Below are 22,733 nucleotides of genomic sequence, written 5' to 3' on the forward strand. Positions count from 1 at the left end.
AAGCTCATACCAAAATATAAACTTAGTTGGTCTTTAAGGTGCTACTGAAGGAATTTTTTTATTTTGCTTCGACTCAGACCAACACGGCTACCTACCTGTAACTACATTGAAAGGAGAATGTGATTGCATGGAAAGAGTACAGGGGAAGGGCCAGAGCTCGGGGGCAGAACAAACCATAATAGCATCTTCAGGCTGGCCTAGGAATGCCCCCCTGTGGGGCATAGGAATTCATTCATTTTTTTTGCCTTCAAAATTTAGTCCGGCCCCCCACAAGGTCTGAGGGACAGTGGACCGACCCCTGCTGAAAATGTTTGCTGACAGCCAGGAAACCAGTGTCCCCACTGTGGAAGGATATGTGGCTCCAGAATTGGCCTCCACGGCCACTGACACTCATGGAAGACAATTTTACTCGGCTTCGTGTGATCGCCAAAGGAGGATGAGCATCCCCTCAATTCCTTCATCAAAGCAAAGACATTGAACAACCTGTTCAATGATGATGAAGAACCGTTACTGGGCACTGGGTTATTTATTTAACAAGATTTCTATAATGCTTACTTTATAAAATAAAATAATGCCCTTTCCATGTGTTGTTTTATTAACTTCTATCATGTTGCCTCTTACTCGCTATTTTTCAATCTGAACTAAAAAAGCTTCAAACGTCGCACCCTTTCTTCCTAGGGAAGCCGCTCCAGCCCCTCGGGCCTTTTGAGTTTCCCTTTTCTGGCCCTTTTAAAGAAGAGGCGACCCAAGGCGCCGGTATTTCCAGTGCGGTCGCGCCAGAGGTAGTTTCGTTTTCAATTCCTTCCCTAAGGCCGTGGGATTTGCCTTTCCCCCGGCCCTTATCACAGTGCTGTTTTACGATCGTGTTTGTGGAAGACAATCTTACTCGGCTACGAGTGATCGCCAAAGAAGACGACGAATAGACAATAACGAAGACAACAGCGCGTCAGTTTACTGATGTTTATTCTTCTTCTCTTCCCCCGCCCCCTTCTCTCTCCTGCGTATTCCGCCTTTCCCCTCAAACGACTCTCGGGGCGGTTGGCTCGAGGCGAGTCCTGCGCATCCGCGCCGAGAGGAAGCGGAGGGAAAAGCGACTCCGCGACGGCCCTCGGCTCTCCTCCCAAGGCCAACCGGGTCGCGCTCCCGAGCCAGGCCCGCGTTCCGAGCGGTCGGGCGCTGCGCGGTTGCTGAGGGGACGACGCGGCGACGGCAACCTCCCTTGTCACCCCGCGTCAAGATGGCGGCGGCGACTCCTCCTTCTGCTGCTGCTGCCGCCGCTTCCCCGCCGCTTCAGGAGTTCTCCGTGGCCGAGGAGCGGAGCGGGCACTGCGCCGTGGTGGACGGCGGCTACCTCTACGTGTGGGGGGGATACGTGGTAAGGAAGGAGCGAGGGAGGCGGCGAAGAAGCGGGAGGCTCCGGGCGGGCGAGCGACAACAAAACATCTCGTGAGGAGACGGTGAAGAGACGGAGGGCGGGGAATGGGCGCTAGCTCCGCCCACTCGGCCGCTCGCTGAGGAGAGCAAAATGGGCGGGAAAGCCTGACAGGGCACGCGAGAGGCCCCGGAGGTGTGGAGGTAGAGGCGAAGCGGGATTGGGGAGAGAGGCCGTCGTTTACCTAACCGCCATCGCCTATTGGTCGCTGGTTTTTCGAGGCGCGGCGGCCGGCCTATTTCCCCGCCCCCTGCCCTGAGGAGACTTCATTTAACAGCCGCGGTCGCTGCTTATTTCTCAGCTCCATGTTTTTAACCTTCGGGGAGAGGGCTGTATATAAATTCAATAAATAGAAGGGCGGCGTGGATGCTTGTTTCCCCGCCACTCGCACTCTTCCGCCGATAGCATTTCATGTCATAAGATTCAAATACCGCTTGATTGGGGGGGGGGGAGGAATAAAACCTCAAAGCGGTTTAGAAAATATAATAATAAAACAGTAAAATTATCAGCAAGAAAAGCTGAAATGGCTAGTCTTAAAACATGAAAATTCGAATACACTTTCTAAACACCTGGGCAGGCTTAAATAATGATGTATGGGGAAAAGTGCAGTGTAGTGTACCCCTGCTTGATGTCAATAGGCAGGGAGTTCCAAAGTGTAGGTGCCGCCACATGAAAAAGTCGAATTCTTACAAATGTGGAATAGATCTCATGGGGCACCTGTAACAGTGCCAGTTCTGTCCATTGAAGCTGCTGGGTGGGCAATTATGGGGTGAGGCCACCTTGCAGGTAAACTGGTCCCAGCCTTGTTGGGGCCATATAAGCATTGGGTGGCCTTCCCCAACCCGACGCCCTCCAGATGTTTTGGGCTACAGTGGTACCTTGGTACTCAAACAACTTGGAACCCAAATACTGCAAACCCAGAAGTAAATGTTCTGGTTTGCGAACTTTTTTCGGAAACCAAACATGCTCCGTTTTGAGTGTTACCCTTCTGTTTCGAGTGCCACACTTCCGTTTTGAGTGTTATGCTGAGGTCTACCTGTTTTTGCTATTTATTTTGCATTTTTGTTTTTGCTGCTCTCTTTGTTTTTGTGACTGTGGAACCCAGTTCAGCTACTGATGGATGGATGGATTGATTGTGTGACTGCAGTACATTGTTTATTGCTTTCATTTTATGGCTCCATGGTCTCGTTAGATAGTAAAATTCATGTTAAATTGCTGTTATGGGGGTTGTTTTTAAAAGTCTGGAAAGGATGAATCCATTTTGCATTACTTTCTATGGGAAAGCATGCCTTGGTTTTGGAACACTTTGGTTTTGGAACAGGCTTCTGGAACATATTAAGTTTGAGAACCAAGGTACCACTGTACTACTACCATGTCAGCCCCGGCTAGCACAAACATGCCTGCATGGCATGGTGCAAGTCTTCCAGGACTCACAGCCAAGATGGTCCTGGGTGGCTTTAGAGTAGGATTGGACATATTCCTGGAGGATAATAGCCTTGATAGCTATGCTCTGCCTCCATGCTTCTGAATACCGTACCAGTTGCAGGAAGCCACAGGAGCATTAGCCAGGGACCGCTGGCAGTGACCACCACTTCTCATATGCAAAACTTCATCGTTCAAATAATTATTCACAGTGCCATTAGCTGGCTGATTCTAGGTGTGGTTTCTCTCCTCTGACTTTGCTAGCAAACTGGAGGGATGCCATTTCAGTTTCACAAATACAGTTCTTGGTTCTGCTTGGAGGTCACATGCGCACATTCTCCCAAATACATCATTTGTGTGCAGCTAAACGATCACAGAACAGCAGTGCAGAAAGAGCAGCGGCAGACCTTTTGCTGAGATCTACGGGAGTATGGGAGAAGGTTGTGCCTTGCTATGACTAGTCTGCCTTTCCCTGCCTTTAGTTACAGGTAGGTAGCCGTGTTGGTCTGAGTCGAAGCAAAATAAAAAAATTCCTTCAGTAGCACCTTAAAGACCAACTAAGTTTATATTTTGGTATGAGCTTTCGTGTGCATGCACACTTCTTCAGATACACTAGAAACAGAAGTGTCAGACCCTATATATATACAGAGGGTGGACAATGACAGCTCCCTTTCTCAAGCTCTGGGAGGAAGACCTTTCATTGCCTACAGACAGCCACCCAATCTTAAACAACTCCTCACCCACAATAATACAACCACCAGACTTAACATGGACACTGGTACCAGAGCCTGCAATAAACCCAGATGCCAACTTTGCTGCCACATACACCCGGACAACACCATTACTGGCCCCAACAACATCCAACATACCATCTCAGGACTATTTAATTGCTCATCTTCTAACATTGTGTATGCCATCAAATGCCAACGGTGCCCTTCAGCTCTCTATATTGGACAAACAGGCCAAACCCTACGCCAAAGGATAAATGGACATAAATCTGACATCAGGAACCATAAGACTGAAAAACCAGTAGGAGAACACTTCAATCTCCCAGGACATTCTATACAAGATCTCAAAGCAGCTGTTTTATTACAGAGAAATTTCAGGAACAGACTGGAAAGGGAAGTTGCTGAATTGGAAATCATTACCAAGCTTAAAACCATGGAAGCACCTGGGCTGAATAGAGATATCGGATTCTTATCTCATTATGCATGATCAAGCTTTCTTTAGCACCTCAGCCCAGGACTAATTGCAGCCATCAGCAGCCATTAACACCCATCTACAGGTTTACCACTCCCATCAGCCCATCTCCCATTCCCACCCACCCCCACCACCCTCTGTATATATATAGGGTCTGACACTTCTGTTTCTAGTGTATCTGAAGAAGTGTGCATGCACACGAAAGCTCATACCAAAATATAAACTTAGTTGGTCTTTAAGGTGCTACTGAAGGAATTTTTTTATTTTGCTTTCCCTGCCTTTGTTCAGGCACAAAGATCTTACACTGATTTTAGTACAAAATAATAATTCCACATGAGTGGCATAGTCTCCACCTCTCTAGCTCAGCCAGTGTGATGTAGTGGTTAAGAGCGCTAAGACTCATAATCTGGGGAACCGGGTTCACGTCTCCGTTCCTCCACATGCAGCTGCTGGGTGACCTTGGGCTAATCACACTTCTTTGAAGTCTTTCAGCCCCACTCACCTCACAGAGTGTTTGTTGTGGGGGAGGAAGGGAAAGGAGAATGTTCGCCGCTTTGAGACTCCTTCGGGTAGTGATAAAGCGGGATATCAAATTCAAACTCTTCTTCTTCTTCTTCTTCTTCTTCTTCTTCTTCTTCTTCTTCTTCTTCTTCTTCTTCTTCTTCTTCTCCTCCTCCTCCTCCTCCTCCTCCTCCTCCTCCTCCTCAAGAATCCTGATTGCCTTGTGCCTTGAGATTAGGCATTAAATATCCCAGTTTATGGTGGCTGGTTTTAATACCTAATACTTCCTGAAAGTCTTGATCACCACTAATACTTTTCAGGATGGGCAACTCTTCAAAATAGGAATTTCTTTATTACATTGCTTTAACAATACTTTTGAGTGCCTCGATTTCCCTGCTTCCCATTTGCTGCTGAACCAGACTTAATTTAATTTCCCAAGAGACCTTGGTGGCACTCTGAGCAGAGTGCATCTTAGGTGGCTACGGTAGCAAAACTCCTGTGTACAGGAAGGTAATTCCATGAGTGTGCAGCACTGCTTCCACAATACAAATCACTTCCTGAGAAGCTATAATTTGAAATGAAAAGTAGCTTGTTATTGAAGAGGAAGATTTTCAGTGACCCTGATGAAATATTTGTATGCCTATGATTTTCTTTCTTATTTTGCTTAGTCAATTGAAGAAAATGAAGTTTATTTACCTAACGATGAGCTGTGGATCTATGAAATTGACAGTGGATTATGGTAAGGCATCTCAAGGCAGCCCTGTTTAGGGAAGCTTTTAATGTTTGATGGATTTCTGTATTTTAGAATTTCTGTTTTTTTGGAAGCCGCCCAGAGTGGCTGGGGGAACCCGGCCAGATGGGCGGGGTATAAATAATAAATTATTATTATTATTATAAGTCATATTATTTACTGGCAATTTTTAACAAGGCCTTTGTATCACAAGCCTTCATAACTGTTGCAAAAGGAACGATCCTAAATTCCCTGTGTAAAAGTAACTCCCATGGATTTTTATGGAATTTCTGCATAATGTTGTTGTTGTTGCTGCTTTTTACTGGCACCTTCCACATGAAAAGCAAATGGCCTAATCCTGGAGTGCGAAGTATGTGCCTAGCTGCCTTTCCGTTGTGGCTGGTGGAAAGTTCTGCATAATTTGGAAGCACCGTGCCTCTAAAAACCCACAGAGTGGCTGTTGTTGTTGTTGTTGTTTAGTCATGTCCGACTCTTCGTGACCCCATGGACCAGAGCACGCCAGGCACTCCTGTCTTCCACTGCCTCCCGCAGTTTGGCCAGACTCATGTTGGTGACTTTGAGAACACTGTCCAACCATCTCGTCCTCCGTCGTCCCCTTCTCCTTGTGCCCTCAATCTTTCCCAACATCAGGGTCTTTTCCAGGGAGTCTTCTCGTCTCATTAGGAGGCCAAAGTATTGGAGCCTCAGCTTCAGGATCTGTCCTTCCAGTGAGCACTCAGGGCTGATTTCCTTCAGAATGGATAGGTTTGATCTTCTTGCAGTCCATGGGACTCTCAAGAGTCTCCTCCAGCACCATAATTCAAAAGCATCAATTCTTCGGCGATCAGCCTTCTTTATGGTCCAGCTCTCACTTCCATACATCACTACTGGGAAAACCATAATACAGTCATACCTCGGTTTAAGTACGCTTCAGTTTGAATACTTTCAGTTTAAGTACTCCGCAGACCCGTCTGGAAAGGATTAATCCACTTTCCATTGCTTTCAATGGGAAAGTTCGCTTCAGGTTAAGTACGCTTCAGGTTAAGTACAGACTTCCGGAACCAATTGTGTACTTAAACCGAGGTACCACTGTATGTGCTGGAAAAAAGGTATCAGTGTTTCTCCTTCCTTTTTATTGTATTGCTGCGACTAGTCCTGGAGGCTTTGTGACAGTGGACACACCCCAGGAGTGGCTTTGACAGGCCAGACAAAACAGGTGAGGGTAGCTGACGGGTGAGGGACTTCCTCTGCATGTAAAGGCAGCCTCTGGCGGATTGAGCAGACGAGACCAACAGTGGGTCCAATAGTCAAGAAGGCGGTGTCTGCATATGCTTTAGAGAGAAGTGAGGAGCCGCCTGGGAAGGTAGCCCATCTAGGAGAAGGGAAACTCTGACCCTAAACCTCTGCTGCCTTGTTGGATAGCTTCAGGAGAAGAAAAGGCTAAGGAGTAAACCCTACACAAATCCGGAGAGGAGTCTGTAAGACAGTTGGATGGTGCCTGAATGTATTGCTCTGCTTTTATTTGGACCACAGCAAGGCGGAGTGGGGGCCATCCCAGGACCTCCATTCACACTGCCCAGGCTTGCACACCAGGGAGGTCACTTTGATGCTCCTAATGCAGCAGTTTGACTTTATCCCCAGAGGCACACTCCACTGTCTCTTGAGACAAAGATACATGCCAATAGTAGGTTGTGTTGTGTCCAGGGATGCCACCAGTGGAGTCTGGTCCATTAGGACAAACGGGGCACTGCCCAGCCAACCTCAGCCTACCCTTTGCTAACTACTACCTGTATTTTATTACATATTTCATTCATTAATTGCTTCCCATGAGGGCTTCCGAAAGAATTTACTCCTGAACCTGTGGGCCAAATTATGGGGTTTCTTATGCTCGCTGAATTACAGGTCGATGCATCTGATGGAAGGTGAATTGCCTCCATCCATGTCTGGAAGTTGCGGAGCGTCTGTTAATGGAAAGCTCTACATCTTTGGAGGATATGACGACAAAGGATACAGCAATCGGGTAAAGGGTTCCTTTATTTTTAGAAACTTTCGGATAGAATTACCAAGCTTGTTAAGGATGAAATAGTATAGTACCTGTAGTGATAATTAAAATGTTCAAGAAATCAACATTATCTTTTGATTTTATTTTCACACGGATATAACTGTGGCTAGAACCAAAAGAACAACTTTAGGGCATGCCCAAGTATTTGAACCACCGAACCTACCACACACACAAAATCTTTTAACCCTCCTCCTAATTTCCATAATGGTTTGCCATGTGATGTGGGGGCTTATGTTTGAAAAGCAGCCTAATTGGGTGTGTGTAATTTGTTTTGCAGTTCTGTACATTTTATGCTGCTACCAAAAGAAGGGCAGCAACTCAGTGTGAATTTGATGACCAGTTTGTTATGCTGCCATTCAAAATTTATATAAGCCTGCAGAGCTGCCCTTTGATGTCAGAGGGACTCTGCTTGACACCAATGTTTAGGAACTAGATTCTGTGGAGTAACTAGATTCTATAACTCTTTATGATGGGGCATCACAGTAATTAATTTTAGTAGAAGTTGTGTCCAAACATAAATTGAGAGGTTAAGCCTTTCTGCTTCATTTTATTTCTTTGGAATTTATGTTGCTGTTGTGGAAAAGGTTAAGGACAGTCTGACTTTCAAAAGTTAAAATTAGAATACGGAAGTCCCCTACAAAGAGAGGTGCTGCTCATTATTAGCAGTGAGGAAGTGGAGGAAGAGGAATTTAAGCCTTTTCTATTAAAACTATAAAGGACTAAATATTACCGGTTGTTCTCTCCAGACACCACTTTTGCCAATTAGCACTTCATTTTTTCCCAGAATTTTGCTGTGTGTTGAAAGTGTCTTAATTTCCTTTTAAGCTCTATTATGTTAATTTGCGAACAAGAAATGGAACCTATTTGTGGAAAAAAATCACAGACTTTAAAGGTCAGCCTCCTACACCACGTGACAAACTTGCCTGCTGGGTGTATAAAGACAGGTAATTGTCATGGGTGATTTCACAAATGGGGAGGTGGCATTAGCTGGTGAACAGACCAGGTTGTAATTCTGTGTGGCTTGATGACCTTTGTCTTCCCTTAATTCACTTGTGCTTCTGTTCCTTCACTTATAAAATGAGAATTGTGCTGATGTCAACAGCCTGCAAATTATGTGTGAGGCATGATATTGGATAGGATTAGAGCCCAAGGCAATATTAAAACCTTATTAAATGACAGTGTTTCACTGACTTAGAAAGATTAGATGATTAAAATATGAGTGCATATTTGAGTTTTTCTCTGCTGATTGATCTGCATTTTACTCTTTTAATGCCTTTTACTCTTAAATGCCTTGCTCCAGTAGTTCCTTGCACACTGGAGGGTGGGAAGGTTTCACACACAAGGAGAACTGAAACAAGATGATTGCAGATCTCAAATAATTCTAGAGCTGCCTTCTCTAACCTGCTGCCTTCTAGATGTGTGAGTTGTAGTCAAAAATGTGTAGAAGGCAACAGGTTAGGGAAGGCTGCTCTAGAGGACTTAAATTAGGGCATCTGACCTCTTAGATCTAATGGCCAGGAATAAATTTGTAAATTTTAATTCTGATTTTTTTTTAAAGGCTCATCTATTTTGGTGGCTATGGCTGTAGAAAGCAAAGTGAGCTGAGTGACTGTTTTGATGTTCATGATGCATATTGGGTAAGAGATCTGTCACAGTTTCAGATAAAGAAGACCCTGCGTTGGATGGAATATTAGCAGTGGTTTTATTGTCTTTTATTCCTTCTCACCTACTGTTTCACCTTTTTCTTTTCTTTTAGGGAGAACGGATATTCTGGGGATGGCACAATGACGTTCATGTTTTTGATACAACTACACAAACTTGGTATCAGCCAAAAATTAAAGTAAGTGTTATTTAATAACAAGTGTTTGTTAATAACAAACTCTGGGTTTGTTATTGTCATATTTCTTTGTCCTCCAGAGGCTTTCCAAACACAATCTCACATATCTTTCCTTATGCTCTTGGATTGATATGAATATTCTAAATCATTTATTTATTTATCAAAATATTTCTAGGCTGCTTTTAAGGGTAATGCCCTACCATAGGAAAAACCAATCTGCAAACACAAACATTTTAAAGTATTTCTAAGAAATAAAAACCTATTGCAGTCTTAGGAGAAGACAGCAGCGAACCAAACTGGTTTTGAGGCCAGTTTGAATGCCTGAACTGAAGAGGCCAATGCAATCCACACAGAAGAGACATCATAGGTGAACCTAGACAGGATGCCCATTCTGTGTTTTAGTGCTAGGCAACTTTGTTGATCTTTCCAGTGGTAAGATACCCATATCCATGTAGGACCTTCAATGCAGATGTTAACGTGCAGGCAAAAATCATATGGGTGAAGCCGATAACCTGATTCCAAACTTTCAGGGACTTAGGTTAACACAACCATTTTTAAATTGGCCCCAGAAACTCACAGACAGGATTGATTTTGAATATTCTGACTTTCCGGTCCATACCAGAATGTAGGCAGTCAATTCATTCAGCAGCAATTGAAGTTTCTAAACCATCTTCAAAGGCAGTCCTGATTCAAGCGCATTACAGCAGTCCTAAGAATCACAGCAGTACTTCTTTTGTCTTTGCTTGCAGAATGGAGTTCCACCTCAGCCACGAGCAGCACATTCATGCACAGTCCTGGGAAATAAAGGTTACGTGTTTGGAGGCCGTGTTTTGGTTTGTACTGATTTTATGTTTACGCTATGAAAAAAACAGGAGAAGAGGGATGTGTCAGTGCTGGAAAGGGGAAAGCACTCAACTTTGAAATAAAAATAAGTATTGAAATGGTGGGGCCTGCTGTGAGGGAAAGGAGAGCCTATTTTCCTTTTTAATAAGAGCTGCAGTGTTTTGAAAAGTGAGTCAACCTTTACCAAACTAACAGAGTTCCAAATGCAATCTATAGATACTGCTCCCCAAAATATACATTTCATGTAAAATATATCTTCTAGGAAAATACTTTGGATTGTAGTAGGTACTAATGTAATGGGAAAATGCATGTAATGTTTAGCAAGGTTAGGCTACAATTGTGTTTATACTTCTGCTGCCTGCAGGACCAGAGACAGTCTGCCTCCGAGTATCGCCAGGAGAGAACTCTTGCCCTTGGGTCCATTTGTGGATTTCCCAAAGGCATCTCTATGTGGACAGGATACAGAGGAGCAATTCCAATTAAGTGGGGAGGGCACTGTTGCACCCAGGTCCTCTTTGAGGCCTTCCCATCCTTGCATCTGGTGGGCTGTTAGTGGAGCTGGATGCTGGTCTAGATCCAGTAGGGCTGCCCTTACAGTGGGACCTCAACTTACGAGCTCCTCGACATCCGATGTTTTCGACTTACAAGCGGGAAAAGTGGTCGCGGGCTTACGATTTTTCAGACATCCGAACGGAAAACCCGTTCGCGGCTAGATGCGGTTTCCTTGACTTACGAGTTTTTAGAGGCGGTTTCCTCGACTTACGAATTTTTCCGTTTCCAATGCATTCCTATGGGAAACCACTTTTCCTATGGGAAACTCAACTTACGACGTTTTCAACCTACGAGTGTGCATTCAGAACAGATTAAATTCATAAGTTGAGGTCCCACTGTATTTTTTTAAAATGAAAATGCAGATTGCATTTGAAGTTGCTGTGATCAAGAATTATAACATAAATATATGATTCATGCTGGTAGAAAATTGATTGTGTTGGCTGGGTGGAGCTCATGGGAGTTGTAGTTCAGAACATCTGGAGGTTACCAGGTCAGGAAATATTGCCTTAATCCATAAAGAACACAATCTGTCTTGAAACAGCTGCAATTTGCCCATTTGAGGAGTTCTCAGACAGAATCTATTACTTGGCTTTCCTTTGAAAATCATTCTGAAAGGCTGTATTGTCATATTTCTTAATTAAACTTTTTTATTTTAACAGCAAAAAAGAATGAATGATTTACATTCTTTGAATCTGGATACCTGGGTTTGGTCAGGAGAGTAAGTTTTTCCTCATGTCATAGCTCTGTTGTATGTAACAATTCATGTTCAATGTATTTGTATATTTAATCCTGAATACTCGCATCATTACTTTCTTTTTGTTTTTCTCTGATTTTCTTTTGGGGGGGGAGCTTGAGCTAAAAAGCTGCTCTTTGTTATGCTTAAAATAACAACGATGCCCTTTTTAGATCATTGTTTTAGGGTGGTAAACAGCAATATGGTTTTGGGGAACATTTATTTGGATTGCGTGGAAATCTCAGTTTGACATATCTTTGAAGTACGTTTAGCCATTCTTATGAGTGTTCTCAGACTGGGAAAACAGTATTTTGTAAAGGAAGGAAGGAAGGAAGGAAGGAAGGAAGGAAGGAAGGAAGGAAGGAAGGAAGGAAGGAAGGAATTCTATAAGGACAGATTCCATTAGCTGTCCCTCCTTTAATTTTTGTTTGATGTTAAATTAGTAGTATTTATTGTTCTGGGCCTCAGACCCAATGGATTTATTAGCATATTACACATTTATTACATATTTATTACACATGCCAAGCCTCTAAGGAGAACAGGGTCCATAGCCCCCTTCTCACCAGTATCAGATAGTGCTTTTGTTAGGAGCCTGCCTCCTTGGCAGCTATGGATTCCTGATTTTGAAAGCCAAGGAGAGTCCCTAGGCAGATCTTGGGATTTTCATGGAGCCTAAGAATGTCCCAAGAGGAGGTTCCCAAGAGCAAAAAGACTTGAAAAATAGAGCATTACCCATGGGAAGGACTCTCACTGGCAGTGGTGCAGTAAGCAAGCGCTCTGTAAGCAAATCACCTGACGTGAATGCTGGCTTCGCAAAATAGTTGTTCCCGCCACCTGAAAGATGCTAAACTGCCCACCCAATAATTATTTTGTTTGTTTCTTGAATTATGCAGGACTTTTGGTTTTTTTTGCTTGCTTTTCCTAGAATTTGTACAAATGGAGAAAAACCAGGAGGCAGATCATGGCATACTTTGACATCTGTAACAGATAGTAAACTTTTCCTGTTTGGTGGGCTGAGTTCAGACAATGTACCTTTAAGTAAGTACAGTAATTTGATATTAATTGAAATTGATTGCTATCACTTTATTTATTCAAAATTATTGAGTACACTGTGCTAAGAGGGAAGCAATTTACAACTGAATGATTTGTGTGATTAACAAACTATAATGCTAAGATAAATTAAAAACTTGTTTGTCAATGAATTGCTTGCACAGTAGCAACAGAAAAACTCTGGATACATGATTCTTGACGGACAAGTCAAAGAACTGCAGCCAGCTGAAGATAAAATCAGTGTAGGAATGTTTTTTTAAAATTGTTCCTTTAGTTTTTAGTTTCAGACTTGGCATTTTTTTAAAAAAAAACATGCAGTTACTTAGGGGTAAATCTATCTGTAGAGCTTACTTCTAACTAAACAGACATAGGGTAAAATTTTATTATTTCTTGAAAGCAGTTTTATCCAGGTCTTCAGACAAAAGAGATTCTCAGAGCACCTTTCCTTCTAACAAAGCTGCTTTGAGTTCTGGGTACTTTCCATCTCCAGCCAATAGGCGTTTTGAAGATATCTGGGCTTTAAAATGGTATCCCTGCCTCCCAAGACTAGTTTCTTGTCTGCCTCTGCAGCAGAAGTCTGAAATGTGCAACCTAGTCTGCAGCCTGTCACAACTGGGATTTTTAACAGACAGAAGGGGAAAGTGGTGAAAAGAAGAGGACTCGCGTAGCAGCCCAAGCAGAGATGCTGAATGTTTGTGAAACATAGTGTGGTCCCAGTCCAAAGAACCATGTAACTAGTCAAGTCTATGCTCAAGGAGGCTTCAAGTAACAACACCCCTCCTTGCCACCACTTTTGTAACTGAAGTGAATTTTAAAAGCAGGTAGTGCTGATATGGTTAAGTCCAGCTGCTCCTTGTTTCAGGTCCACAGTTGCCCCAGTTTTTCATATTCAGTATCATTTTTTTCATGTTTAAACACGAAACATAATATATTGCATAACTTAAATGGTCTCTTATTATCAACATGTGTGTGTGTTTTAAGAAAATAAATAGCAGTAATTATGCATCTTTATTTTCAGGTGATGGTTGGATTTATGATGTCGCAAGAAACAAATGGCAACAACTTACATACTTACCAAAGAGCATACCGAGGTACAATCAGAGGCGTACCTGGGGGTTGGTGAAACCAGCCCCCAACCGGGGCGCAAGCCTGGGGGGAGGGGAGTTCAAATATCACCTATCAGACTGTGGATTGTATGATGTAGATGTGTGTGGTGACTTGCCGCCACTGTCATGATGAAATCAAACATAGGAGAAGCTTCTCATCTTTTTTGCGCCATGGCACAAAGGCATGCTAATTCTTTTGCCCTTCCTCCTTGCCTCTCCTTCACTCCGGATGCTTTGAGTAGTTGGGTCACATAAAATGTAGTCATTTCTAATGTGGCTATTGCAGTAACGTGTTGCTTTTTCTGAGGGCAGGGGGCCAATACAATTTCTTTCGAAGGGTTTGAGGTCACCTAGGCATGCCTCTGGGTACAATAAACTAATCAACTTTTTCTGGAATTGAAAAAAAGTATGAATAGATCATTATGTCATGTTCAACAACGGAGCATAGGCTTGGATCCAGTGCAAGTATAAACTTCTGTTCAGGCAAGGGGGTGATCCGATTCTCACATCAGATGTTGTCCCGTAGGGTCCCCTGAACTTCTGGAGTGGGAGGGTGGAGGCAGGAAAGCCCTGTTAGACAAGTGGAAGTCTCATCATAGGTCCTAGAATCCAACCAGGTATCTTTAAAAAACAAACAAAAATGAATTGTGCACAGTTTCAGTTAACTTTATCCTATATCTCTGTCTGAGCCAGTGATATAATTTTCCAGATGATACTTAAAAAGGTATCAGTATAGATACATACGATTGTGAAGAAAGAATATTTGATGAATTTCACATAATCATGCACACCTATTTGGAAGAAAGTCACATTGACTTCAGGAGAAATTGCTTGCCTGGTTCATGCGATTGGGATGGCGGCCTTAAAGCCCTGATTCAAATAAATATCTACATGGGTCAGGGAGTGAGACTGCATCCACACGTTCTATTTATTTATTTGTGTGTGTTGGTGTGTGTAGGCTGCACTATAACAAAACATTCTTGATATGCCTGTTTTCAGAGGGCCTGCATGTTGGCTTCAGCTGTGCAGGCCCTGTGCAAATATTATAAACTGCAGACTGAAGGCTGAACAGGTGCCACCAAGGTGGATGCAATTACACTCCCAGACCACAGCTAGTCTCTACACTAGATAGAAGCTGATTTAAACTGAGCCAAACTATCACTTCCCCCCTCCATTCCAATGAAGTCTCTACCCCCAATGTTTTAGGTAGACCGCACAGCAGCACACACTAACCATAACATATTTTGATATGTAGAATCTTCTCGTATTAAAGCAATTAGATATAAAATTAGATTGAAATCAAACTGAGATTTTCCTTCTCCATGTTTGCTTTAGAAATGCAGACGTAGGGGGTTTCTCCTTAGCTTAGCTGCAGCCAAGCCACTAGGAATATGAAAAATATGCACAGACCCTTCTAAGCAACTCCTCCCTCTGTGGAGGGCAGGGATCAATAACTGTTGGCCCAATGACCACATCTGCTTTCCCGGGGAGTACTTTGGAGTCAAGAGAGCTGTGTGGAAGGTCTGTCAGACCACTTTGGAGAGGTGGGCCTCTCAGCTTCCCCTTCCCAAAGGAGCCTCTTGTAAAACTAGCTGCTAACTGGAAACTACCAGCAGGTAGTGGCCCTCTCCAGGGAATCAAATAATCAAATGTTAAACAAAGTGCATTTGCGTTTCTGCTAAGATTTTTAAGTAAATGTTTTAATCCAGAGAAAGTTGGCCTCAGAACAATAGTTTGAAGCCAACAGGACCTAAGACTGCAATTTTCTAAACATGCTTGCTTTGAAAGAAGTTCCACTGCAATCATTGGGACAAGGTAGTTTGAACTCACTCTGTCTCTCAGTGTAGACATAACATTCTTGATCTCCTATAACCATCGTTATTAGGAGAACTCAGCAGCCTCGTGCTCTCCTTCCATAGCACACATGCTCTTCCCTTTTTGGAATGAACCATGCTGCAGGGTCTGCATGAGCTGACACTATTGTTAACTGTGGTTAGCTCAACATAGAGTTTGCTACCCTGCTGTTAACCATGATTGCAATAGTAGCATTAGCATTGGTGCAGACCTACTGATGTATCATGGCTAGGCCCAGAGGAAGGAGTGCTTGCGTCTGTGGGGCAGCCCCATTCTCCCAACCATGGTTTAGGGGGTCAGGAAATTTACATGTGAGTATGTGATATCTGGGGCAAGGTGAATTGCTTCCAAAAATCTGCTGACTGCTTTATGCTGCTTTTATGATTTTGTGGGCTTTGACAGACCTTTCTTCCTTTATTTACATTTTAATTGATGTATTTTTTGAGGGGGGGGGAATATAGTTGAAGAGTGGTGTAAAAATTCTTTTGCTAAATAGATAAACACCCAAACTATCACTTTTTAAACACTTCATGAATATATGATGATGAATACATGAATGCATCCATTTAAAAAGCACTGTATTGGGATGGATGTCCATGTCTCTGTGGTGTTTGTGATACCTGTTCTAAGTTATCACCTTACATGACAGCCTATAAACTGATAAACATCTGTGTTTGATCTCACCCTTCTATAAAGATAAATATGTTAAGTATCAGAGTGATTTCATTAAGACTTAAAACAGCCTGGCCATCTCTTGGTTGTGCTTTAGCACATGTGCTGGGCTAGACTTCATTCTTTTTTTCATAGTATGGACTCAGCTGCCACTCCGGTTGCGATATTGGCCCTTGCTGATAAGTACTTTTTTCTTAATAAAAGATACCCTCCCTGAGAGTTGCATAAAATACTTTGTAGAATTCAGTTATAACTCAGTACTATAATTCTAGGTGGAGGGTTTATTTTAAAAGGTGACGTTAATCTAGCTGATATGTGATGCAAATAACATGCTTTATTAGAATGTCTAGGTACTAAGTTAGAGCAGCTGTGAGAGGACATAAACCTATCAGTCTAGAAAAAAAGCTTCAGGTTTCAAGCTAGGAGTCAAGGCACAGAGTCAAGGCAGGAAAGGCTTTCCAGTGTTCTGCGATGATCCAGTCCAGGCCAGAGTTTTCCTAATGCAGATAAGACAGAGGCAGACCTATCAACAGGTATGAGGAAGAGAACAGGTGGGATACAGTTTAGTGTAAGGAGAACAGTGCATAATTGCTGAAATTAATGAAGTAAGAAGTGCTATGTAGTGCCGAGTCATCTTGCACATATTTTTGCAATAGTTAAATAAACAAAAGGGGACAAATCCTGCAATCCTGTTGACCTCAGTGAGTTATACTCAGTCTGTTCATTCTTGAAAGAAAATTCAGCTCAGTGCAGTGAAGCTCTTTACAAACCTATATGAATTGGTCCTATTTTGAACTGTTGTGTATACATGCATACCCATTTGTTTATTTTGCACTAGCATGTGCAAAAAGAAAACTTATTCCCTTTAACATAATTTTGTAAACCATTAACATTCAGAAAGCTCCAACTCTTGACAGATGCAAAGGAGGTATGAGAGATTAAAGACCCCTGGTTCCTTCCTTTGATCTCAGTGACATATCGGGGGGGGGCTGAACTTAGCAGCTCACTCTAGCTGTGGAAAGCTGGTATCTAAACTAAATTACCAAGCTCTTCTTGTACTTCCCCCCCCCATAAGTGTGTTTTTAAGGTAACAAATTCCATCTCCATGCTTGTCAGATTCCTTTGAATTGAGACGGGAAGGGGAAGAGGTACCTTCTTTGTCCCAGGGATGTTTCTCCAACTCTCAAGTTAAGCACTTCAGAATAAGCAAGTTCAAGAATCAGTGCCTGGGTTTCACCCTATGATTCTGAGTGAAGGCCAAGATCTGTAAGAAAGAAAGATTTCTTTCTGATGGCCCAGTTTTTTAGTTGTTGCCATGGCCATACCTACTTTCAAATCAAGTCCCTCTATATCACAGCAGCCATTTTTAATTGTGTTTGCTAAAAATACTTTTTAAATCTGCACTCACAAGAGAACTATTTTGGTTGTGTTCCTCATATTTAAATCTATCTTACTGGGTTTTATGATTGCATGCATTCCAATTCTTAAAATGATGCTTTCTTCAACGTTTATTAAACAGTTGTGTTTGACAAAAAAAAAAAAGTAAGCCCACTCATGGTAAGTAGTAAAAGGGTAGCAAATTCTTGATTCATGTTTAATGAATTCAAATGTTTTTAGAATCCATTTGAGTGGACTAGTTAGTTAGTTCGAGAGCTGAGAGACAGCTCCATTCAAATAAATCTATTTACTATGCAGTACAGATTAAAGGGGGAGAGTGCTACAATACCTAGCCTTTGCCAGCCTGATACCTTCCAGATGACAGCTGAGGCTGATGGGAGTTGTAATTCAAAACATCTGGATGGCATCAGGTTGGTGAAAGCTGACCTACAAAATGCACTAAAACCCTATGATAGCTACCTGAAAACTTTTTTTTTTTAAATGCACAGTTACTTGAGAATTTATTCTCACTATAATATACTTTTAGATTGTGGCATACAGCTTGTCTTGGTAAAGAAGGTGAAGTGATGGTCTTTGGAGGAAGTAAAGATGACTTGCATTTCATGGACACGGTCAGTAAATAGAACACTGTTTACCTGAATTCTCTCCTTAAAAATAATTGGATCATATGAGAAGAGTTTTGATCCTTCCTGAACTACTCCCTCTCCTTTCCCTGTGCACCTCTCAATCTCTTCTGGGGCTCCCACAACCCTCCAGAGCAGATTTGGGGTGGGCCTGGGATGGTGGTGCTTGAGAAGAGGGAGAGGATGTTCCATTGCACAAATTGAAATCCTAGCATTATCAGAACTACTTTGTTGGCTCTAGCCCAATGTTTTTAAATACCTTATTAAAATATTATGTCATTCTTCGTTACCCAATTGTTGGTAATTGGTATTGTTGATTTTCTGTTATTTTAAATTGCATATATTTTAATGGAATGTTTTATTGTTGTACGTTGCTATAAGTACCTTTGTTGCAAAGTAACTCATAAATATTTGAATTTGTTGTTGTTCTTGCTTAGGGACACTGCAGCGATTTATTGATTTTTCAGACACAACCATACTCACTTCTCAGGTGAGCTGAGAAATTACTCAAATAACAATATTATAAAGCCATGAGCATAGTTTAATTTAACACTTTTTAAAAGCAACTGTATACAGTGGAACCTCGGTTTATGAACACCTTGGTTTACGAATTTTCAGTTTACGAACACCGCGGACCCATCTGGAACGGATTAATGCACTTTCCATTACTTTCAATGGGAAAGTTCGCTTCAGTTTATGAACGCTTCAGTTTAAGTACTCCGCGGACTGTCTGGAACAGATTAATCCACTTTCCATTACTTTCAATGGGAAAGTTCGCTTCAGTTTATGAACGCTTCAGTTTATGAACAGACTTCCGGAACCAATTGTGTTCATAAACCGAGGTACCACTGTATTCCAAAATGGTGGTCACTGACACACACTGCAGGGGCTGCTCAGGGAGACAGGGAATGCTCCACACACAGTGTAATGATTTCAAGCATTCCCTGACAAGGAAGGGAAGAGGGGGCATCCCCTGCACCTCAAAGTCCTGCAGAATTTTGGTTCATGAGACATGACAGTTACATTCTGTGGATTTCAGAGGCTTTGAAATCTGAGTGTTATTTCAGTTGCGCATCTGTTAATCTCAGACTTGAAACCACATACAGTATAAAACTGCGACTTTGAAGAGTTCAAAACCTTTCCCATTCACTTGATAATCGTGCAACATCACTTTAAATAGGTCAACATTATGGGTGAGACGCAGCTGATGAGTCCCGTCAGCAGAAGCCTTGTGCAGTAGGGCTGCTTCCACCCCCTCTTCACTCCCTCTCCCACACTCCAAATTGGCTTAATGTGGGTGGGTGTCAAGAACAGTGCACAGGGGGAAGGGGGATCATTCCATCAGACGAGCTGAAATGCTTGTGCTGACAGAACGATCACCTTAGCACAGCGTTGAATTAATCACTTTAGTCCTCATATTGCAGGTAAGGGGCCCTGGCTGAGGTAGCGACTACATTCAGTCGTCAGCTCCAAACCATGGCCTGTCTATCTTTGTATCTGAACCAGTGTCGATTTACAAACCATGGTGTGTGAAACACTGTCAAACTATGATATCAAGCCTCTATTTCAAGCTGGTTTGCAAACCACAGTTTATGTGGGCTGTGGTTTTCAGTTATCAAACTCTTGAAAACACAGTCCTGGCCATTACTCCACCTCAGGAGGCTAATGCACCATGCAGATAGATGGGAGCAAACTTGCAAAGCTGAGCAGATGGAAGACAAAAGCTGCTCTTTAATGTTGGACGTCCAAATCATGGTGTGGAGTCTTAACTGCAGTTAGCACAAACCAGTTTGGCGTGATGTTTCAACTAAGCCATATTAACTTGCCTAAAGCCACCTGGTAAATTCATAGTTGAAATGAGAATACCTAGGTACTCACATGGATTAAACTGTTTTCTTCTATATAGTTTAATGTTTAACCTGCAAAGCTTTGTAATCTGGCATTATTTCTTTCAGACTGAGCCTTGACTGCATTGGTAAAAATGCTGCCCTCTTGGAGAACCAACTATCCTGGTTACCATCTAGACTTTTGGAGGAAGCTATGGATAAAATAACTTTTTGGGCTGCTGTTAGCCGTCGTCAAGAAAGAAAAGCTGAAGAAGCAGCACAGGACCAGATTAACGTCTCTTAGCAACCATTCTTCATGAATATACAGCGCACAGTACAGACCCTTCTTGGAGATAATTTAGAAATGTTACTGTTGACTGTTTGGGCTGAATTTCTAAGGTTGGGTCAGGTCAGGTGAAAGGCACTCTGATTTGCTGGTGCATAAAGAATGGGAGCAGAGTCTACTGATGTAATAACAGCTCCGCTTAGGGGCTCTGGAGGTTAATAACAACTTTCTTGGGTCTACTGAGCCAGTTCATAAAGCTAGTTGAACCTTTTATTATTATTATTAAAGCTAAATAAGCTAATGAAGCTTCAGACAGTCAAAGCTTTATTTGGTCATATTCCTGCGTATTGCTACCCTTTAGCCATTGTCTGAAGAGGGGAATTTCTTTAATACATCTGAAGCTGCAAAACTCTCTTCTTTCGACAGCACTATAAAAAACTTGGTTGAAAGTTGCATGGGCCGGGTATTGACACTATTTTATAGAAACACTTTAAAGTTGCACTTTTGTGTTAAATGTTTTTACTGGGCAAAGTTTTACTGTTGCAATAAACATTGATGGACTGTAATTAATCACAATTTTAAAAATGTTACACAGGCCACAATGTGTAAGGTTTGTATTCAGCTGTTATTTGTTATTTATTGTAAAGTATTTATAAAATACAAATTTCCTATCAGTTTTCGGTATTTAGCTAATAGGGACCCTGTTGTTACCATTTTGCTGTTCTGTTTTGAATAGAATCTTACTCTGAATACTTTTACTCACTTGCCATTTTGAGCAAAAAAGCGGGGGTGGGAATCTTTTTGTTTATGCATCTACTTTGAGTTGCCTTCAGGCTGGTTGCAGTAATAACTAAGCACGTGTGGGATTAGGAGGAGGAGGACCCATGCCATGATATACTGCTTAATAACTCAGTATCACATTTAAGCCATATATCTCATTAGGGAGATTTTTGATACTAGGGGAGGAATTCCCTTGTCTCCTCCCTCCCTCAGATCTGGGGTGTGGGGAGCCCACTGTGCAGGTGGAAATCTTTGTGCTAATGGAACTTGTTAGGCGAATCCCACCGTAGCAGTTCTGCTTCTGTTGGGGAAGGGGTGATGCAGATTTTTATATAACTGATCTTTGCTTCCTTGTTCTTAGTGCAGAACCTACAGGCTAAAATAAGGAATGTGGGCTTTTACTCCCAAAACCGGAGTATGTGACTTATCAAATATGGAGCTATGTTTCAGATATATGATTTTGGACCTAATATATGAATGACTGAAAATCAGAGGAATCGGGTGGTTCAAGCACCTGAATAGATGCAGCAGCTTAGTGAAGTCATTAGTGCCAACCTTTGTCGTGGAACAATGGCATAACGTACTTTGAACGTACTGTAGGGAGCAAGTGATTTTTATCTGCCTTCACTCCAGTTCTGCTCCCTTCTAGGTAAAATGTTGCACTTGGCATTGGCAGATGAAGCAGGCTTGGAGCAAATCAAGATGTCACAAATATTTCTTTTGAAGTATTTTTAATTATCATCCCTGGCAGATGTTTGGGTTAACGCTGCAAACCTGTGTGTGAAAGTTCTGTGCCTTTAACAAGCTGAAATTCAGCAGGCGAAGCTTTTCTGATGTGTAGGTGAAGTAACGAGTTAGTTTCCTCTGAGTCGCTGCTTGTTGCACAGCTGTTAAAACACAAAAGGAGTCCATCCAAAAGAAAAGTTGGCAAACCTAGCCTATTAGGATAAGAACCCTTTATTGCATTATTAGAACTGACCTGACCAGATGTGGAAATTAGGGCATTGGAGAATGCTGCACAGGAGCCTTCAGTTCTTGCATTCTGGTCCCCAGCACATGCAGGCTACTCAAGAGTGCCATACGCGTCAAGCATTAGTCATAGGCTTGTTTCTGCAAATGACTCCCATGACTAAAGGTGCAATCCACTGGGATGTTCTGCACAAGGCCTCTGCAGAATGAATGGGAGCAGCAGCTCCCATACATGAGCAGGAAAACTTCCTTTTCAGTGGATTGTGGCAGTATTTTGAAGTGATGGTCATTTATTTTAAAGGAACCTCTACATAATGCGTTTAGGATTGGTGTGAGAATTCTACTGACTTCCAGATAACCTTGCAAATAACAATGGTGCTACTTAAAATGTCAAATCCTGATGAGGTCAAAAGTCAGGGGAACTTGACTCTGAACTTCAGTAGCAACATTGATGATTATACCATACCTGAGCTAGAAAACCTTTGACAGGGAAGTTTTTCATGTTGAAATTGTGTTCAGAATCAGTTCCAAAGAAAAGTGCCTTTATTACCTTATTATGTTTTCATGTGTGTTTTACAATATTATCTGCAGAAGACTGAAATTTTCTCTCTCGCAATAAAAAAATGGAATTCTGACGATCTTGTTTATGTTATACAATTATATAATCCTGTTTACCAATAGCAAACTTACAATTATTATGGGGCTGAAACTATATACCATGCAGACAAGCAGGGTGTCGGCAGTTATACGGTGACCCTGCAGTTTGCAGAAGTACCCACACCACCACCCTCAAAAAGCTTTAGGGAAGACGTCCCACAAACAGACCAGTGAGCATTGGGCATGTTCAGTGGCCATAG

General features: G+C 42.3%; 1 protein-coding gene across 6 annotated transcripts; it reads left to right on the forward strand.

Moving 5' to 3' along the window:
- Positions 1–804: 804 nt before the first annotated feature.
- On the forward strand, positions 805–22,512 carry KLHDC1 (kelch domain containing 1). Of its 6 annotated transcripts, none has more exons than XM_060269539.1 (13): positions 811–1,375; positions 5,224–5,294; positions 7,188–7,305; positions 8,173–8,291; positions 8,906–8,984; positions 9,104–9,187; positions 9,934–10,017; positions 11,239–11,297; positions 12,238–12,350; positions 13,381–13,453; positions 17,919–18,003; positions 18,453–18,505; positions 19,971–22,512. In XM_060269539.1, exons 1-13 carry the CDS (start codon positions 1,238–1,240, stop codon positions 20,143–20,145), a joined length of 1,251 nt encoding a protein of 416 aa, XP_060125522.1. In that variant the 5' UTR covers positions 811–1,237; the 3' UTR covers positions 20,146–22,512. The 6 variants fall into 6 exon arrangements, 3 of the variants coding, with proteins under 3 accessions (XP_060125650.1, XP_060125522.1, XP_060125613.1); XM_060269630.1 differs by having other exon boundaries at positions 1,280–5,065; XR_009556915.1 differs by lacking the exon at positions 18,453–18,505 and having other exon boundaries at positions 805–1,375; positions 13,381–16,527; positions 19,971–20,014.
- The last annotated feature ends 221 nt before the right edge of the window (positions 22,513–22,733 follow it).

Source organism: Zootoca vivipara, chromosome 1 (genome assembly GCF_963506605.1).
Source record: "Zootoca vivipara chromosome 1, rZooViv1.1, whole genome shotgun sequence".
In the NCBI taxonomy this organism is placed as follows: Eukaryota; Metazoa; Chordata; class Lepidosauria; order Squamata; family Lacertidae; genus Zootoca; species Zootoca vivipara.